This window comes from Misgurnus anguillicaudatus, chromosome 7 (genome assembly GCF_027580225.2).
Source record: "Misgurnus anguillicaudatus chromosome 7, ASM2758022v2, whole genome shotgun sequence".
In the NCBI taxonomy this organism is placed as follows: Eukaryota; Metazoa; Chordata; class Actinopteri; order Cypriniformes; family Cobitidae; genus Misgurnus; species Misgurnus anguillicaudatus.
The window spans coordinates 28481501-28494946 of NC_073343.2; the positions used below are offsets into that span (position 1 = coordinate 28481501).

The following is a 13446-nucleotide window of genomic DNA, read 5'->3' on the forward strand; positions in this document are numbered from 1 at the left end:
GCAGATTTATGCTAAAAGCCCTTTTCGAAAAGGGATGCACTAAGATACAACATTTTTGTTCTGATATTTAATGCCTGGTAGTGGGATAAACTGCTTTTATTGGGTGAAAGCGATTATCGGAAGATACATTGGTGCATCCATAATATAAAATATTTTTTTTTCTCCTTTAAGAAGGGATGCATAAAACATTTAGTCCAAAAAATGAATCAGAACATTTTATTATATTTGCCACCTGTTTTTTTAGAAATGTCCAACCCCAACTTCTAGTTTAAATAGAAAATGCATTAACACCATAAAGAAAACTGTGCCTATCAAACAATTTCATGGGGTCTTTAAACTACTTTATTTTAACTAGGACTGGGCATAGATTAATCTAGATTAATCTCATACAAAATAAAAGTAATTTTTTGCATAACATATGAGTTTGTTCTGTGTGTAATTATTATGTATATATAAATACACGCGCATTCATGTATGTATTTAAGAAACATTTACATTTGTATACACTCAAAAAAAACAAACGGTGCTATATAGAACCAAAACTGTTGCTTTGGATCGTAATCATAGAAGAACCGTTTTTAGTGCCATATAGCACCGGTGAAGCACCAGTGAAGCACCTGTGTAGAACCATATAGGTGCCATATAGAACCACTATAGCACCAAATATGGTTCTACATAGCACTATATGGTTCTACACAGGTGCTTCACTGGTGCTTCACCGGTGCTATATGGCACTAAAAACGGTTCTTCTATGATTACGAGCAAAGAACCACTTTTGGTGCTATATAGCACCGTTTGTTTTTAGAGTGTATACATTTATTTATATTTTTATAAATTCTATATTATATATAAATAAAAAAACTATATATAAATAAAAAATTTCTTAAATGTATATATGTGTGTGTGTGTGTGTGTGTTAAAATATTCATAATATTTACACACAGCACAAACTCATATATTATGCAAAAAAATTACTTTTATTTTGTATGAGATTAATCTATGCCCAGCCCTAATTTTAATTGTGTTGTAATCTGGATGCTAGAGGTTATAAATCCCTTTGGCTCAACTCACCATTTGGCTCAAAAATATATTTTAAATCGCATTACAGAGTTTCTTTATTAAATCTTATCATTTAAATGCATATTTTCCCAATATAGTCAAATTGCTTTGTAAGTTTATTAATGCAGACGAGACATACATAGGGGTCAGCCCTTATCTGTCAATCATATGCTGTGGTATTTACGCTGGCCTGTGAAATTTATTACATATTTTATTCAGTATATACTTCCCCACGAGCTTGCATTTAAATTTAATCATATTTCATTGTTTTAGTGAATCTTTTAGATGGACGTGATTATATTTCTCTCGTGAGCTTATGCTTTGTTGAGTTCAGTACATATTTACTATTTAAACATTCAGCAAGAGGTGACCTGTTTATGTGTTTAATGCAAGGGGCAACCTTCCGATCTCTATCATGAAGCCAAGTGACTTAAACTGCAATTCATCTTCATCGGCTCTAAAAGGGAGTCAATACTGTATCATAGACACCCCATGTTAAAATGCCCAACTTTACAGCAGAAATAAATATATTAACAGCCTGGTACAAAAAGTGTTTTTTTCAATAGCTAATTTTGCCCTTCATGCCATCTGTGAGAGGGGTGATTTTTTTTGTAACTCATCCGTTGAAATTATATTAAGTCTTAAATTAAATTATGGGTGTGGCCACTTGAGTGACTGGTGTACTGCTTCTGATGTCACTACTTTTGAGCTAGGCGGGCGTGGTTTTAGCATCCAGGCACCTTAGCTCCACCCACATCCCGCCTCTTTTGCCATTTTTGGTTATCTGCGAGTGATGTGCGACCCATATGGCAAAAATATATTTCTTAATATACAAAAAAAAATGGCCAAATAATATGTTTGCTGAAATATATTTTGGAATATGTTTACAAAAATATTTTTTACAAATATATATTTTTGGTATATTTAATATATATATATATATATATATATATATATATATATATATATATATATATATATATATATATATATATATATACATATATACATATATATATATACATATATATATATAAATATATATATATATATATATGTATATATATATATATATATTTATTTATTTAGTTAGTTAGTTAGTTATATTTTTGGGCCATTTTGCCTTTATTGATAGACAGTAATTGCGGGATTCGAACTTGGGTCGACGGAAGTGCGTTTGCACCATATGTCGGAGCACTGTCCACTACACCATCAGCTCCGACATTTTTAAATATATTTTAAAAATAAATGTTAAAGCATTAAAAAATATATTAGCCCTCCATATATTTCAATATTTTATCTTACGAACCTGTAAAATGTCTTGTTTATCTTACGAGCTTGTAAACATAACCGGTTTAAAAAGGTTCAAATTAAATATATTTTCAACTTCAAAAATATACTTTATAAAGTTAACTTGTATTTAGCATATATTTAAAATATTTTTTGGCAAAGAATAAACTTTTTGCCATATAGAATTAGAAATGTATTTGCTTGTCCTTGAAATACATTTTGAAATATATGTTGATATATGATGGTTAAAACTAAATGTATTTCCAAATTTAAACAAATATTAAATTAAGAATTATTTTTACAAAATGTATTTAGCATATATTTAAAATTTATTTTTGGCCAGAGAAATGTATTTGTTTGCTGTATGGGTGACCCGCTTCCAAGATGGCGTTGGTGGCTTTGGGCTTCAAAAAAGCTCTTCACAAACCTACGGATAATTTTTACGTCTATTTTTACAGTCTATGGTTTAGTGCATACAGCACTTAACTTCAAAGAGTCTTAAAGCCCTAATGTACCTTTCCAGTATAGTGTTTTAATTAAGTAAGCAACTTTTACACATAACAAATTGTTGCTCCAGTTTATTTGCTGCACATTTTTCTCATTCACTAACAGCTTTGGTGTTTTAACTTTGCGTCTTCCAGAAGTTCTGTCTGTTTTATGGAGCAGATTTATTACCGGTATGTATGACACTTATTCACTTTTGTTCAGATCCCAGACAGCAGCCACCTCCACACGGCCGTCCTCTGAACTCCACAGCCATAGAGTTAAGCTGGAAGCCCCCCGACTCACCCAATAGCAACGCCCTGACATACACGCTGCTCAGAGATTTAGAGGTCGTCCACGTCGGCCACAGTCAGTTCCCATTCGGTCAGTGTGTTGTGCTATTTTATGACGTTGCTTTTGTGCAATATTACTGTTTTGGAATAAAAAGAAACTTGAATCCATGTCTTACTTGCTTATGTGAAAAAGCAACAATAAAAGCGTAAATGCTGCACTATGACAGCAAACAAGAAAAAATTTGAAGATTCTGAAAAAATATAAGTTAAAGGGACACTCCACTTTTTCGAAAATATGCTCATTTTAGATATTCCGCAGTGCCCGAAAATAGTCCCCTGCCATTGAAAGTTACTAAGGGGACTATTTTTGGCTGCTGCGTTATATCATTGCGCCTCCTGCAGCCAAGTTACGGCAGCAAAGTCCTTGATTATTACTCCAAAATGAGAGTGTGGTTCCTAGACATATCTGCCAAGAAAATCGCAACTTTTAATTTTCTGTCGATCTTAGTAAACGATGTTACTACAGAAGAGTCAAGTTTTGAATGGGAAAAATATAGAAAGTCTTTGGTTATTTTTGAGCGCGATGCTAATGGTCTAATCAGATTCAAGCTATGCTAAAAGTGTTACCGCCAGACCCAGAGATCAGCTGAATGGATCCCAAAATGGTAAGAATCAAATGTTTGACTCTAGGGGAGCTGGAAAATGGGCATATTTTCAAAAAAGTGGAGTGTCTTATTAAGAAATATAGTGATATGGAGCTGAATTTAGGACTATTGAAAGTGTCCTCAAGTCATAACTCGCTCGGGTATATTTGTAGCAATAGCCAACAATGCATTGTATGGGTCAATATTAACAAAGTCATTAGGATAATAAGTAAAGATCATGTTCCATTAAGATATTTTGTAAATTTCCTACTGTAAATAGATAAAAAATGTAGTTATCATTAGTAATATGTGTTGCTAAGGACTTAATTTGGATAACTTTAATGGCAATTATTTTCAAATAGTTGTATCTCGGCCAAATAATGTCTTTATGTAGCATTATGTCTTATGACAGTTTTTGTTCTCTCTCTGATACAGAGTCTATGGTTTACACAGATGCACGCTTGTCACCATACACTTCATACTCTTACCAGCTCATCACCAGCAATATTCGGGCTAACACCAGCAGTACCGCGGTCAGAGTGCGCACTCTGTCTGCTGTGCCCGAGCGTGAGGAACTCCAACTCAACCTCATGGGTCGAGCGAGGCCCACCAGCGCCTCCTTCAACTGGACTGAACCCCTAAACGCCACCGGTTTGATAGAGAACTACACGTTGAGCTCCATAAAAGATCTGACGGGAGAAGAGAGGATCCACTACACGGGACTTCAAACAGAGGCTTCTGCTGAGGATCTGCATCCCTTCACTCGATACAACTTCAGCCTGCTGGCCTGCACTAATGGAGGATGTTCTCGCAGCGAGGATCTGATCGTGCTGACTGCTCAGATTCCCCCACAACAGCAACCTGCACCCAGAATCACAACCTTAGGGCCCACACAACTCAAGGTGGACTGGGAACCTCCAACGTTGGCCAATGGTAATGATGCACTCATGCTATTTTTTGTTTTGTTTGTTTTTAAGTCCTTTTACTGTGCGTTCACACCAGACGCGGAAGAGGCGGCAAGTGCAAGTGATTTACATGTTAAGTCAATGCAAAGACGCAAATTGAAACATCTGAACTTTGGCGGATATTTGTAGCCTGGCTCCACCCTCCTACGTGCTTCCGCTTAATTTTCATTTCTTAACGGAAGTAAAGCTTTGCAATGGAGCGTGGCCAGACTCTCTGTACAAATGAAATGAATGTACGAGAGTCTGGTTGGAGCAGGCTAGGATATTTGCGCCGCGTTAACCAATCAGGAGCTTGCTCTAGTAGTGACGTGATTACAGGAAGTGAGCGGAGTCGCAGAAGCCCCTCCCATGACGCGAATTTCCATGTGAATGTCTCGAATGGGTGTGCCTCATACATCTTGAAAAGTGAAGCCTCTGGCTCTTTGATTGCCCCCTGGTGGCTGGCTGCAGTACAAGTCATAAACCCCGCCCTCTTCATGTAAACGAATGGAAAAAATATTTACACTTTCAATAAAAATTTCCAAAAGATGGTTTTGGTCCTTTAAAGGAATAGTCTACTTATTTTCAATATTAAAATATGTTATTACCTTAACTAAGAATTGTTGATACATCCCTCTATCATCTGTGTGCGTGCACGTAAGCGCTGGAGCGCGCTGCAACGCTTCGATATCATTTAGCTTAGCCCCATTCATTCAATGGTACCATTTAGAGATAAAGTTAGAAGTGACCAAACACATCAACGTTTTTCCTATTTAAGATGAGTAGTTATACGAGCAAGTTTGGTGGTACAAAATAAAACGTAGCGCTTTTCTAAGCGGATTTAAAAGAGGAACTATATTTTATGGCGTAATAGCACCTTTGGGGGTACTTTGAGTCGCCTGAAAAGTCCGCTCCCCTTCTCCCTCTCATAATGGGAAAGGGAGGGTGTTACTGCGCCGAGTCGAAGTACTCCCAAAAGTGCTATTACACCATAAAATGTAGCTCCTCTTTTAAATCCGCTTAGAAAAGCGCTACGTTTTATTTTGTACCACCAAACTTGCTCGTATAACTACTCGTCTTAAATAGGAAAAACGTTAATGTGTTTGGTCACTTCTAACTTTATCTCTAAATGGTACCATTGAATGAATGGGGCTAAGCTAAATGCTATCGAAGTGTCGCAGCGCGCTCCAGCGCTTACGTGCACGCACACAGATGATAGAGGGATGTATCAACAATTCTTAGTTAAGGTAATAACATATTTTAATATTGAAAATGAATAGACTATTCCTTTAAGGTTGTTGTTATTACGCTGGTATATGTTCAATTGTTCATTTTTGTTATAATTGAAATAATTTGATGATATTGAAACGGGGCGTGTCGTTATGATTGGCGTGGTTGAATTGCGCTTGTGAGCGTTTAGGCAGAAGTTTGATACCGCTGCTCCGCCTCTGGCTACACAGACGGTTCCTTCTGCGCATGTCTTGGCTCTAAACTGACGCATTTATGTAACATAGACATTTTTAGCTTCAATTCATTACAATGGAAGGAGGTGACATCGCGTCATCCATCTGACTAGAATTTCATAAAGCGAGTAAACTCAAAATCTTCAAGCATCCAACTACGCACGAATATCGCGTTTTTGCCACCTCTACCCCGTCTGGTGTGAACAGTTAGTAGTATGCTTTGTATTTTATTGTGACCCTGTTTGTGAAATCCAGGTTGAAGTCTGATAATCTAATGATGAGATTAGGAGCATCAAAGTTTGATTTCACATCAATTTGATGATCTTACTCAGAGATATCAAGGATATACTTTTACAGAAGGTTCTTTACATTTTTCGGATGATTTAGAAAACCGCAAATCACAAAAAATTACTTGGGTTTTCACATTTGTGTTCGCTATGACTCAAACCCATGACCGTAGCATTTCGAAGGGAGTTGCAATAATGTTATACATCGACTTATTTAGTTTAGCAGCGATTCTTAAATGCTAATGGCGGGGCTGAAACGGCTGTCTTTTCAGCTGTCTCCAGCTACATCATTACAATAATGAGAAATACTATTACAGAGATGCTATTTGATCTCAGCCGGGATGAAAATTAATTCCTTACGAACTTTAATCTACAACCAAGAGGCTTGATTAAGGCTCGGGCCATGCTTCATTTCGCAATATAAACTGATGGGAGTACGCAGCAGAAAGAAACATTTCACATTTAAAACAGTTGATTGCAGCTCACAATTACGTATTGCGCCTCGCGCCATTGAAAGTGTCGCAAAATAGCCCTCTGTATATCAATGACTTTAATGCCGGTTATCATGCTTTTTCCCAAATTAGCTCATTAACGTGGACCATTATAAAGTGCCCTCAGAGATTTCTCGCAATGAATTTCCTCTCGGTTTAATTGTGTCTATCTGATTCCCTCGATCTTCCTCTCTTTTCTACATAATTTCATGCAGAAGCTGTAATTGTGCATTGTCAACGGGCGGTCTTACATCTCAATATCTGCCTCTTTCTAAGCCTTAATATGGGATGTAGAAATTATTGGCATATATATATATATGTTTCATGCATGTTTTATTATTTCTCTCCAGGTATAATCATCAGGTACGAGCTGTTCATGCAGCCGCTAAATGAGTCGGAGGGGAATTCCACCAATCACGGTCCTGAGCAAAGGGTTTTCCTCAGTAGCGGTTGGCTGAACCCAATGTCATCGATGAGTTCGGCCAATGAGAATGCTCTAACCCCGCCTGAGAGCACTGCGGTGGTGTTGAACCTCGAACCCTATTCAACTTACCGCTTCAGAGTACTTACGGTTAACATGGCAGGCGGTACCCCATCAGATTGGGCTGTGGGGCAGACTGCAGAGGGAGGTTAGTATGCATGTTGACTACCAAACATACTTCATATATTTTGCTACTTAAAGAGTACAGCACAATGAAAAACTTGTTGTTTTTTTTGTATTTCTTGTTTTTAAATAAAAAGCAATACTCCAGCCAAATATCAAAATTACCCCATGACGTACTCACCCTCAAGCAATCCGAGATGTGCATCATCTTTTAGACAAACACATTTTGGGTTAGTTTAGTAAATGTCCTTGCTTTTCCAAGCTTTATAATGGTAGAAAATAGGGATCAGGGAACACTTTTGACTTTATACCCCAAATAAGTGTATGTATCCTTCACAGTGGTAATTCACACGGCTCCAGTTGGTTAATAAAGATCTTTTGCAGGTAACTTATGCGATATTGTAAGAAAAATATCCATATTTCAAACTTTTTAAACTGTAACAACTAGCTTTCAGTAATGGCGGCATCTTGGATTTACGGCATTTAAAGCGAGAGATTTAATGTGGTGAGCGCTCGTTGCCATCATGAATCGAGTCCAAGATGGCGTTGTTACCAGAAGCTAGTTATTATAGTTTATAAAGTTTAAAATATGGATTTTGTTTTTTTACAATATTGCATTTATTAACCTTTATTAACCCTTTGGAGTCATGTGGATTACTTCTGTAAGGGATGGATGCACTTTTTGGGCCTGATCCTTGTTTTCTCCCATTATAAGCTTGGAAAAGCAAGACATTTACTAAAATAACTCCAAATGCGTTCGTCTTAAAGATGATGGATGTGTGTATCTCGAATTGGTTGAGGTTGAGTACATCAAGGGGTCATTTTGATATTTGGCTGTAGTATCGCTTTAAGAAGGCCCAAGCTGAAAGATTGATTAAACCTCTTTTCATTTAGTTTTATATCCAAAGAGATTATGAAACAAATTATGCTGAACAACACTCCAAACTGTTTGCAATAAACAGGTTTTGTGTTTCATAGGGCACAAACACTGTTCTGTACCTCTGAGAAAACTCTGCATCTTCGGTTTTATTTAGATGGGGGTCCCGGAGGAATGATTTGGAGGGGATGCTTATTAAGCAGAGAGAGGATATATGGGTAGTGTTACAGCGTAGAATGACAGTTCCTGAAATACGGAAACTAGGAATTAGCATAAACATGTGAGGGGATTGTTTGTGCAGGATTCATTTTCACCACAAGTGCATCACAGGAAGAAGCAGTGCGGCCACAAATAGGATATCCATTTAGTGTTTCTGTCAACTTCCTCTCCATATTTTGACAATCATACCAAACTATTTTATTTTTTGGCCTTGTTTTTTGTTTTACTAGAAACACTTGAGTTTGTGAGTTTCCATGTAAAATGTTATATCACAAAACAACAATTCTGTCTCTTTACAATACATGTCCAAGTGTCTGCTTTTAAATGAGACCAAACTTTTGTTTTTAGAGCAAAGACTTCATGAACTATATCTATTTTAGTCTTGGTATGACATTTTTTTTCCAAAAGGAGGGTGAATGCATAAGAGGTTAATAGGGAAAATCAGTATAGTATTTTGTCTTGGTTTATTGTAAAATATTTAAACATGTGTACTTTAAAAGACGATGATGACCCCTTTGGAAAAATTGTTTATCGTATTTATTTTTCGTTTTCTTTGTTTTTGTAATTATAACGATTATTGTTTGATATAAAATGTTTCTAAAATACTTAAAGGTGCAGTGTGTAAATTTTAGCGGCATCTAGTGGTGAGTTTGCGAATTCCAATCAAGTCTTAGTCAACCATTCCCCCAAAGGCATAGAGAAGCTATGGTAGCCACCACAGGACAAACATGTCATCGTCGGAGACAACTTAGTTAAAAAAGTAAAAAAAGTTTGTCCATTAAGGGCTATTGTAGAAACATGGCGGCACAAAAAGCCGACTTCCATGTAAGGGGACCCGTGATGTATATAGATAAAAACAACTCATTCTAAGGAAATAAAAACATAATGGTTCATTATGAAAGGTCTTTATACACCACTCATAATATTTTTTTGTATATTATTTTGCATTTCTGTCAAGAGATTCTTCTAGAAGTGACACACTGCACCTTTAATTCAAGGTGTACTGTATCTTATAGAATTTAGCTTCTTCTTCAAATGTATCTTGTTTTGACAATTCTTACTGAAAAGAACTGCTAAAACCAGCCTAAGCTGATTATCTGGCTTTAGCTGGTCTTCCAGCCTGGTTTAAGCTGGGTACGCTGATGTACCAGGCTGGTTTAAGAGGGGTTTTGGACACTTTTAGCTGGTCAGGGTTTCCAACCACCTTAAACCAGCTTGACCAAGCTTGAAGTTTGTACAGCTCTGCTGGTCTTAGCTGGTATAATGGTACTTTTCCATTACATAGTACCTCGCGGTTTGGGTCAGGTCAGCTTGCTTTTGAGGGCTTTTCCACTGGGTGCAGTACGTTGTACCCAATACTTTCTTCAGTACCACCTCGGTTGGGGTTCCAAGTGACCCGAACACTGTAGATCACTGATTGGTCTGAGAGAATCGTCACTACCAGCGTCATCGCTATAATGTAAAAGATTAGCTTTACCTTTGTGCTAGCTTGCGCTGTCTCGAGTAAACCTGTTGTCATCTGTGCTTTGCTGTAAGTTCCCAAACTCCCTTTTAGTGATGAAAAACATCCACAGGTTGTGAATCAGGAACACCATTACCTTTTTTTCCAGACTTGCAGTTTGTGGCGGCACATTCACGACCCGCACGTCCGCATATATGCTTAAATGCAACATAAATAGGGCTCAGCGGAGGGCGTCGACTGACGCCACGGTTGTTGTACAGAAACTGTCATGTGAGACAGAGGTAGTGATAAACACGATACGCAAACATCTATTTGTGGTGGTCAATTTTAATTTTGTGGCGGACTGAGAAATAAATGAATGTTTGGGGATGTACAACGACGCTCTCACTTGTTTGATGTCACAGCAGTAGGCAGCGCAAATATAACGACACGCCTATAATCCCTCCCACTCTGATGTGTAAATAAACTCGATGGAAACGTTAACCAAGCCAAAGTAAGGTGAGCTGACCCGACCTAAACCGTGGGGTACTATGCAATGGAAAAGTGCTATAAGAAAGATTGAAGTAGCTGGTATAAGATTGAAATAGCTGGTTTAAGCTGGTCCTCCCAGCCTGGCAAAGTTGGTGAAGCTGGTTTTTCAGCCTGGTCCAGCTGGTCTGCCAGCCTGCTTTTTTAGCACCTAAAACCAGTCTGGGAGACCAGCTAAAACCAGCCAACCTTAGCATTAGAATGGTGTTTATTTCTATAGTTACTTTAACTAACCACATTAGTAAGTCCATTTATTTTGTGTTTATTCACAGTGCCAGAGTTCATGGCTCCTCCTCAAGTGACCGCTGTATCCTCATCCTCTCTCAAAGTGAGCTGGGAGACACCACGGGACAAAGACGTCAGGGGTGAAGTGACCGAATACAGAGTCAACCTTCAAGAGGAACAAATGTCCAGCCCATACGTTCCTCCTATAGTCACACAGGTATCCAGACAAGCACAGAGAGCCTGAATTAAAATCGAACAGATGCTCGCACAGATCTTTGGTTATATTTGCATGATTTTTCTTTTGACACAGCACACAGATCACTTCTCAATGATTTTGCTTTGTTTATTTTCATTTCAAAAATGCATGTTTTACTAAGTTAAAGGTGGGGTGCATGATCTCTGAAAGCCAATGTTGATATTTGAAATCACGTAAACAAACACGCCCTACCCCAATAAAATCTGGACCTTATTTTGATAGACCCGTCCCACACATACGCAACCCAGGCAACAATGTCGGTTAGTAGACACGCCCCTTACTGCTGATTGGCTACTAGTGTGTTTTGGTACTCGGCCTAACTTTTTCAAAAAGCCACATGCATAAATTAGTATGCTCAACCTATTTTCACCTTATTTTAATGGATAACATGTTGAAAATGTTTAATAATAAGCAGATTAAGTATTATTAAAAAAAATCATAAAATGTACATTTTTAAGTGGATTATTTAGGTTTTACTTTGTTATCTGTAGTACTCTAAGGTGTAGTACTCTAAGTTCAGATGAATTTTATTTGCACATAGTCAGGGCTTTTATATGTACATATTTTAAGATTATCCATGTGGATATTGTGATGACATTGACTGAGAAAGATTGATATGTAGATAAATATATGCATTTATTTACAATACAATCCTTAGTCTGGATAGTGGAGTTTGTAACTTAGGAATCATGAACTGATTTTCGTCCCTCGTAACCTTTACTTTTGTCCAGTTACTCATTTCCATAACTTGTGGCTTGTGTCCCTGTATGCATGTGGCGTGGTACTGAACTGTCCAGAAAGGTCTCCTCTATTACTCATGTGAATCTTTGTGTTCCTTTATTCTCGTTCAGGTAGAAAACCTTTAAAGGTTAAAGTAACGCCATCTCCCGAATGTTCATATTTAAGCAACTGTTTTCCATATCAGGATCACCTTTACTGTCTTCATGACAAGGATATTTCTTTTAGATGACGTCTACACAACAGTCATCTGAACCATCATCTTTTTAATTGAATTTCGTTATCTTAGATTTTAATTAGGTTGATAAGTGAATGTTAGCATTGATGATGTTTCCCATCATTATTCTGCAGATATCCACTTTATTTAAATATGTCAGGTCATGCAGGTTTTTAGTTGGTGTACTAATTTTTGCATGTGTGTTTTTATCTCAGGTGCTGTACAGCGGCTCAGCACAGGAGCGGAGTTACACAGCAGCTGGACTGAAGCCCTATGAGCGCTACAGTTTTACTGTGACCGTGTGCAACAGACAGGGCTGTGTGAGCAGCCAGCCTGGGTCAGGCCGAACTCTGCCCTCTGGTGAGTCCCATCGAATTCACTTTACACCTCACAGCTTCCACAGTGTGCGGGGGTCTGTATTGTATGTATTTGGGCCCTTATAGCTTGAGCTGGTTATGCAATTGTCTATTTAGAGCTTTTGTAATGAGTATTTCTCTCATTCTCCAGTGAATTTAAAGCGGAAATTTAACAAGACTATTTCAAATAAATCTTTGGTGTCCACAGAGAGTATGTATGTGAAGTTCTAGCTCATAATATCATATAGATAATTTATTACAACATGTTAAAATTGCCAATTTGTAGGAGTGAGCAAAAATGTGCCGTTTTTGGGTGTGTCCTTTAAAATGCAAATTAGTTGATATTTGCAGCAAATGGCAGTGCCGTGGTTGGATAGTGCAGATTAAAGGGTTGTATTTTCCCCTTCTGACATCACAAGGGGAGCCCAATTTCAATTACCTATTTTTTCACATGCTTGCAGAGAATGGTTTAACAAAACCAAGTTACTGGGTTGATCTTTTTCACATTTTCTCGGTTGATACAAGCAATAGACCCCTTCACAGTTCACGTCACAGGCGGTTCCCACTGCGCATATCGGGGTCAGAAAAGTCATTACAGCAGATTGAGTTGCGTATTATTTGGTATCGTATCGTCAAAAATGCCTACTTGCGTTGTGGGCTTTAAAAACCGCACCAGGTCTGTCGTTAAGTTTTTCGGGATTCCTGCAGAATCTCAAAAACAAAAAATACAACATCTGTGGCTGAAAGCAATTAAACGTGCAGACTGGGACAATGCAAAGAGGCTTGTGTTTGTAGTGCTCACTTCATTTCAGGTAAGTCATCATTTTTCAGCCCTTTTAGATTAAACTAGAAAGCCTAAATGGTATGAACAGTTTGACCCCATGCTGCGCGTGCACCCGATAGTCATTCAATGTTTACAAACCTTGCAGGGGTCTATAGGGACCCAATTATAGCACTTAAACATGGAAAAAGTCTGATTTTCATGATATGTCCCCTTTAACTAAAAATAA

General features: G+C 37.7%; 1 protein-coding gene across 1 annotated transcript in view; it reads left to right on the forward strand.

Moving 5' to 3' along the window:
• ush2a (Usher syndrome 2A (autosomal recessive, mild)) overlaps positions 1-13446 on the forward strand; it is a 328621-nt gene that overhangs the window by 68065 nt on the left and 247110 nt on the right. Inside the window, 5 exon segments of the mRNA XM_055171788.2 lie at positions 3058-3216; positions 4205-4702; positions 7305-7583; positions 10917-11086; positions 12296-12440. Coding sequence (XP_055027763.2) covers positions 3058-3216; positions 4205-4702; positions 7305-7583; positions 10917-11086; positions 12296-12440 — 1251 coding nt within the window.